The following is a 7,500-nucleotide window of genomic DNA, read 5'->3' as shown; positions in this document are numbered from 1 at the left end:
TCTCCCAGATTTTTATACTAATCATCTCTAATGGGGAAAAGATCTTAGCAATTTAAATGTGATTGTGTGGAAACAAATTAAAAGGAAAAACAGCTCACTTCCGGTTGCCGTCCGCGTCTCAAAAACGTGCGTGCTTAAGCTCTCTCGAACCGCGAACCTCGTGAAATAACGTAATCTTGTCCTGGCCGTCACGTTTGCAGTCTGCGGTTCGAGTTTCAACTTCAAGGCATCGTTCTTGCGGTAAGTGATTTACGGCAGCGTTTTATAGCCAGAGATCAATCAGACCTCCCGTTTGACCATATCAGTCATGTTGTTACATCTGTTTGCTATCTATTGGGATCAATTTTGAAGATCAAATATAAGTTTTGGGAGAATTTGAGCTGTTTGAATTGAGAGCAGTTGTAGCAATGAAAAATCCAAGATGGCGGCGCCGATGTGCATAACACGAACGGCTTGCTTAAGGACGTTCGCGCTAATTGTTTGTGCGCAACGTTACTGCGCAGGTAACGCGACTGTAATATGTCACGCATTACTTCTATCATTAGTGAAGTTGGGGTTTTAAAACCTTTGCAAAAACCGTGGACGATAAGTCTTGCACAGCGTTGGATCAGAGAAGATCGTGATCAGTCAAAATTGATTTAAAATATTTATGAAAGTCAAGTAGACTACTGCATGACTGATATTCGCGAGGTTTTATCGGTCGTGCACTAGTCTACTTGACTTTCATACAAGTTTTTCAAGCATCAGTCAAAATAACATGGCGACAAAAACGCCGAGGAAAAAATTCCAGGCCGGCAAAAGAATGGCACATTTATTTCCGAATCATCATGAAACTTCAAAGAGAAGTGAGCGGGAGGATGGAAAAGCTCTGGAAAAGGTAGCTGATCGAGTAGACTAGTGGCTGAAAGTTTGGAAAACTCGAGGACGAACCGTTGCGTAAATTTAATGGGGCTGTTTCTTTTTAATGTTTTTATTACCCTACGAACTTAAGTTCAAAGTGAATGCATGTTTTTAAAGTTCTTTTCCTTTACTTTCGTGAAAATTGAGCAGTATTTTCGTCCTCGTCCGCTTGAATAGTGCGGACCTGCGTGGAAACAATCAGCGATTGAATTTCACAAAAAACACACTCCAGAGGATGAGCATGACGGCAATGGAGAGATGTTATACAAAACACCAACCAAATGAAGATGACCCCTGCTTAAAACTTCGTTGCTATGCTCGAGAAAGGTTTTTTTTCGGTAAAAACCTTTCATCTCTTCAACGATCGATCCTCTCTTGGGTTCCAGTCCTTGCCCGACAGGTCACGCAAAAGCGTGACAAACAAACTTTTACAAGAGCTTTGCAAAATCACATCGATTTTACTCGTTCAGATCATCGGTGACCCCTATTTTTTTAATCATGAATCACTTACTTTACTTACTATCTACAAAATATGATGAAATGAAAAAATTCTCACCGTAAGAAGTTATCTTTTTTTAACATTTTCTTTCCTCGTGCCATCGAATTCTGGTAGTGGTTGCAACGGATAGAGCTTACGAAAACGCTCGTCGAGGATAAACTCTACTGTTTACCACATCCCTAGCGGCATACAATTATCTAAAAATCTCACTCCTAAAAACCTATGCACGGAAACTTTCACTCCAACAGTTTATTTTTATGATTTTCGATGGATAAGCACATGAGACTACATCTCGCTATTATGACCGATTTCTCGAAATTAAGGCATTTTTCCACTGCCATTTTCTCCGAAACAAAGTCGGTGACCCCCATTTTTTTTTTCATTTTTGGAGTAAGTACTTTATGACCTAACTCTAGGCGAGAAATGAAGAAAATCTCACCGTAGGAAGATTTTGGCGCGAACGTCCTTAAGTTCACAATCGAGCTAACCTCTAACGGCAAACGACTAACCGCAAACCAGTCTGCGGTTTGCGGTATATCCCGAAAACTTCGGTGCTAAAGGTCTCTCTTCTCTCTAGTTTACGTGAAACGTGAAACGGTCGTCAACGTTTACAACTTTAGGGAGCTTAAGATTTTACGACGGCGACGGCAACAACAACTGCGCAAAACAATGATATCATTGGTTAAAAGAGCATAAATTATCGTGCTGCACGTGCAGCACGGATTTTAGGACAGATTCTTGCGGTACTCGGCGTAAGGACGACGTGAAATTACCAAATTTGAGGTTTTGACGACAAAGTAAGCATGCAACAGAGAATCTTTAATTCTGTATTTTCACTTTGTACTTGCTCGTACCAATTTATTTTTAGGATACTTCGCCCAAATTGTATGAAATGAACGAGATAGAATAACCACGAAAGAATTATGATAAAGCAAAGTGATATTTCGAGGTGACGTTTTCGTTGAAGTCGCCGTCGTAGATCTTAAGATCCCTATTATACCATTACTGCGACTGCGCGTATGTTGGCTGTGGCCAGAATCCGTGTTCTTGGTGCTGACCAAAAGAAAAGCAGACTCAGGGGACGAGAATGATAACCAGGTGTAAGAAAACGATCACTCGAAGTGGGGTAAACGTTGATCATTCCTTGAGGTGAGCGCTGCCTATATTCTGATCTTTGGCGCTGTAGGGAACCAGAGATCCGAAGAAAAATCAAGCAGGGTCGAGAACCAGCACAAACTGGGCCCACTAATGTGAACAATCGGGATATGAATACTGCAGCCCGAAACTTTTCTTGTGCCACAATTCCCTCTATATCTTGAAAACGAAGAGCTCCTAAGCCATCAAAGTTCGCAATCATTTTTCTTTACGTTTCCTTGAAAGCTTTTTAAAAGACCGGCTTATCAAAACAAGCGGATGGCAGTTTCGTAAATGCCTCTTCGGGCCCAAACAGTTTTCGGGACTTTCTACCAACAGACCTAGGTACCCTGTCCGCATTGTGGACACCTACCACTGCGCCATTCTGGCTTCCCTTTAGCGTATAACAGGGGGTATTCTTATAGATGGTCATGCATCAAGGTATTTACCCCTTCCAATTCAACAAAACTTCGGTGAAGGGGTTTAGTTTCAATTTTAAAGAAACTGTATTGCTGCGGCGGTGGTGAAGTGAAACAACGAAATGAGTTTGTCAAATTAGTTGATATGGTAAATTGACCACCGTAAAGAAATCGAAAGCTGACCTTTCGAGCGTTAGCTCTTGGCCAGGGCGAATTAAAAAATCAGGGAATTAACATCATCGCCGGACTTCGGTGAACTGACGAGTCCTGTTGGTCGTGTCGTGGACGTTGAAAAGAAATTCTGCAAAGCGTGTGGTGTTTTTTCTTGCGTTCGCATTCTGTGGATTACGCAGTAGAGTTGCTGGAAGTTCGCATCCCGATTATTTTAGCCTGTGAGCAGGCTCTTTGTAAGTTCGTGGCGGCCAGACTGGCGTGCGTCTAGCCGCCATGAACTTACAAAAGAGCTTCCCCGCTCACATAACTCTAGCCGCCCCGAACTTACAAAGGAGCCTGCGAGCAGGCTACGATTCACTTCTCCCGGTACGTGTACTCTGTGGGTGTTGTAGAATCGTTAATGACACGCACGATTCGCTTTCATCAGCAGGTGGCACAAAGGTAGTTTCTTAGAGGACCACGCGCGCAATTCACTGAAGAACAAATGCTATTGTACGTTGAACAATCAGAGATAAGAAGCCTTATTCAGTCGAAGGAACGATCCAAACAATTGAAAGCATCTGACTCAAAGGTTATGGTTCAAGAGAGGTGACGATTTGAAAAGCGGTTGGAATTAGAGATAACTCCAGGACACTCGACTCGATTACATATGCGCAGACTTGCGGCGACTCCCTGCGCGAAACACCAGTATTCTGTTTGTTCACACAGAAGAGAACGTACAGATTGAAAGACAGTTTTATCCCACGGGGATTTCTTTAACTTTGTGATTTTATTGAAATTATTAGATTGTCTTCTCCGCCCATCTTGGTTCCATATGTCTAGCAGTGTGGAAATCCCATTTTAATAAAGCTTCATTTTCACGTAAGCTGCATTTTCAAAGACGACAATGGTAGCTATGTCTGTACGTTTATATGGGCAAGCGGAGAGGCAGCGTGATTACATTGAAATTATTAGATTGTCTTCTCCGCCCATCTTGGTTCCATATGTCTAGCAGTGTGGAAATCCCATTTTAATGAAGCTTCATTTTCACGTAAGCTGCATTTTCAAAGGCGGCAGTGGTAGCTATGCCTGTACGTTTATTTGGGAAAGCGGACAGGCATCGTGCCAATATGAAGCCGCAACAACTGACGAAAGAGAAATAAATAAATAAATAAATAGATAACGTGCCATATCAGAGAAGCGGCCGAGAAGAGTTTGACAGTAAATGGAGTGGAATCACAGCCTTTGGCTTTCCAGCTGAAGCAACAGAAATTCAAATCATCGGTATCGTCAGAAATCTCGTCAATAAGTTTCGAATAAGGACGGCACTCTGTGTTATAGTTGTGAATATTTTCAATCGGCGCGCTTTCAGTTTATCGTTTAAAACTGACGCAGATTTTGCGGTACAGCTTTTGTGTTTTTTAAAATCTATTTCACAGCTAAACCGTTACTCTAAAGTAATTAAGCGATTGTATGCTGCCTTAAAGCCTACATTAAAAACGAAAGATCACTAAAAAGGCTGTACCTATCTCTTGTTAAAAATAAATAAAATTACATATGCTTCTTCCCGGAATGCGCGCTCTTTTTAAGCCGCCTACAAAAATCGACTTTAAAGCAATAAGCGAATGCGCATTGACAAAGAATTCAGTATCTAGCATATGCATTCACTCCATTGTCCATTCAATCAAAGACAAGAGGGTAAGACTACCGATAAAAGGGCCAATACATTTGTTAAGCCCTCCATTCGCCTTTCATTTAGCGATAGACCAGGACGACCCAAAGCGCACACAGTGATCAATCATGGAGCTGCATTTTCCAGGGCTCGAAGACCTTCACATTAAGCGACCCTTGAACTCGTTCATGGTCTGGGCAAAGGAGCGAAGACGGCAAATGAACAGGGACAATCCGAAAATGCGAAATGCGGAGATCAGCAAAATCCTTGGCGAGGAGTGGAAGCAGCTGTCAGACGATGTGAAAAAACCGTTCATAGAGGAAGCGATTCGCCTCAGGCGCCAGCACAAGATTGACCACCCGAACTACCGGTACAGACCGCGAAGGAAAAATCGTCTTGAGTCCGGTAGCGCAGGTGAGATGGTTCAAAACAGCGATCGTTACCGCCAGCAATTTGCGCCGTACCCTAACACGCGTCCAACATCGTCTGGATTCCTAACACACTCGATACCACAAGATTACAAAGCTGCGATGTTTCCACCAAGATACGGCCTCGAAAATCACGGGTTTGTTGGTACCGAGCACGTTTCAAAGCCGGTGGGCAGCGCTTCGGCAGGTTACATTCCTCCGTTTCCAGTTCGACCTTCCGACCTTCCGCCCTGGAATGGCTATCTGTCCCCTACTTCTTCTCCGTATTACTTCGAGCCTTCTCGGTTCACACTTCCGTGTGAAAACTCTGTCAGAACGGGTACCATCCACCACCCAGGAAGCATACCACATCCCAGAGACAAACTACCAAGTCCCACCAGTCAAACCATCAGCAGACCACATACTGCGTGGCCTTACTTTGCTTCTAAAGCGGAACTGCAATATGCTTAGGAAATTATTTGGTTTTTGCTCAAAGAAACAACCACCCATATGTATAAGTGACGCAAAGAGCAAAAAAACACGGTGATCCAAAGTTTATTGTACGCTTTACAAAGTTATTTGATTGTAAATTAATTTCTTCGTGTTTGTAACGTGCACATTATGAGGAAGAAGTTATTTATCCGGCGTTAACGTGAATTGTAATTTCTCGTTGTTCGGTGTTTGTTGAAATAATTAAAATTGAATTGAGTTTTATCATGTTGTGATTCAGTGTTTGTTTTTGCTCTTACGAAATGCAGAGGAACAGCAGTAATTATATTTGCTTACGGAAGAAGTTGTATTAACCGACTCTAAGAGAAGAAAACTACGCGGTCGATTTCTCAGTCTAGCTGAATTTTTTTTTTCGCAGTTAATCGCGGCGCAGATTGTAAGTTTTTTGCTACTTAATGATTTGATCTGGATATCCTGTTGGTAATACCCAAGCCTTCCCGTACGAGCTATGAAACCCGACGCTGTGCATCCAAAAGATGATGTTCCTAGTGTATTGAGGAGGATTTGTATTTCTTTGGTGTGAAAATAACTTTGTCCAAAACAATTTAACACGTGTGGCTATTGAAAGATCGGATTCTTAACCTCGCACGTCCAACAAATTGAAAGTTTTTTTTATTAAGTCCGCCACAAAAAGCCTTCTTTCAGCATAACCTTTTCAAAAACTTATTCTTGTTAAAGACTTATCGGATTTGATTTATTTTCCGGTGTTGTATTCATAAAACGCTTGGTCGATTCCAAGTGTATATTTATGTCCTTCAAAGAGCTTATAAAACCAATGATTGAGAAAATTTGGCGGTTTATACAGACTCACTTAAGATCGGAAGAGAACAAAAAACTGCGCCTAAAAGAATGATTGCCGATGGACCATTGAAAGGCTCTAGACAATAAAGAACCACGCAAAAAAGGCTTTTACAACAGTGTGTGATCACTGGTACTTTGTTAGCAGGCGATTAGCATTAATCTAACGCACGGAAACGAAGTGATGGGAAAATGAGATCACCTCTTTTTTCGCTGCAGTGAGCTGTAAATCGACCAAGGAATCCATGTAATAAAGTACTCACCATGACCAGGAAAAAACTTTAATGTTTGTGCAGAAACAACGAAAGTAAGAGAGTTCCATGTGATGAAGCAAAATTCACTCCTTTGTTCTTTCTTAATGTTTTGTGTTTTAGCAAAAGCAAGCTGATTTCCTTTACAAACAAAACAAGCACTTGTCAATCGCAAAAGCGTCGGATATAATTAAACCATAAAAAACGAGAATTACCAGAAAAAAATTAATAACTGAAGCTAGAAAATTTGAAATCCAACTGCGCGCGCCTTGTTGAAGCGCCCAGAATTATTGATAATATTCCATTTCACTCTGTGTTCACTTTTAAGTGTTTCGTTTTGGAGTTGATCGCAATAGCTTTGCCAAACACCTGGCAAACCGATTGCTTGGAGTCTACAGTAATCGAGTACTTCTTAACAACATTGCGAAAAAAAAAAAGGAAGCCGTGAATACGGATTGATTTTCTATAAAAGTTTACCCAAGTGTAGAAAAATTCGTCTGAGTCGATTGTGGTAATCACCTTTTACTAAAGAGCAGAAACCCTCCGTTCTTTCAATAGTATACACGGTGAAAAAGAACTCATTTCAGAGGTTTTCTACGTTTGCTTTGCTTTAAGCGATAGCATTTGAGATCTTCTTTGTTCGGCTTATTGATACCATAAATTGTTCTCTTTTTTTTTAATTCTCGCTTTAGCATGTGTTCATGAAGAATATCGTTTAATCCTTAATTGTTTATCGCAATGGGTAAATTCCAGTCAT

General features: G+C 41.3%; 1 protein-coding gene across 1 annotated transcript; it reads left to right on the top strand.

Moving 5' to 3' along the window:
• Window positions 1-4,773: 4,773 nt before the first annotated feature.
• On the top strand, window positions 4,774-5,794 carry LOC138015483 (transcription factor SOX-15-like). The gene has a single exon (XM_068862551.1). It carries the CDS (start codon window positions 4,906-4,908, stop codon window positions 5,653-5,655), a length of 750 nt encoding a protein of 249 aa, XP_068718652.1. The 5' UTR covers window positions 4,774-4,905; the 3' UTR covers window positions 5,656-5,794.
• Window positions 5,795-7,500: the final 1,706 nt, after the last annotated feature.

This window comes from Montipora capricornis, chromosome 9, assembly GCF_036669925.1.
Source record: "Montipora capricornis isolate CH-2021 chromosome 9, ASM3666992v2, whole genome shotgun sequence".
Taxonomy (NCBI): domain Eukaryota; kingdom Metazoa; phylum Cnidaria; class Anthozoa; order Scleractinia; family Acroporidae; genus Montipora; species Montipora capricornis.
Note: the sequence above shows the minus strand (reverse complement) of the source record. Positions and strands in the feature narration are given on the sequence as shown.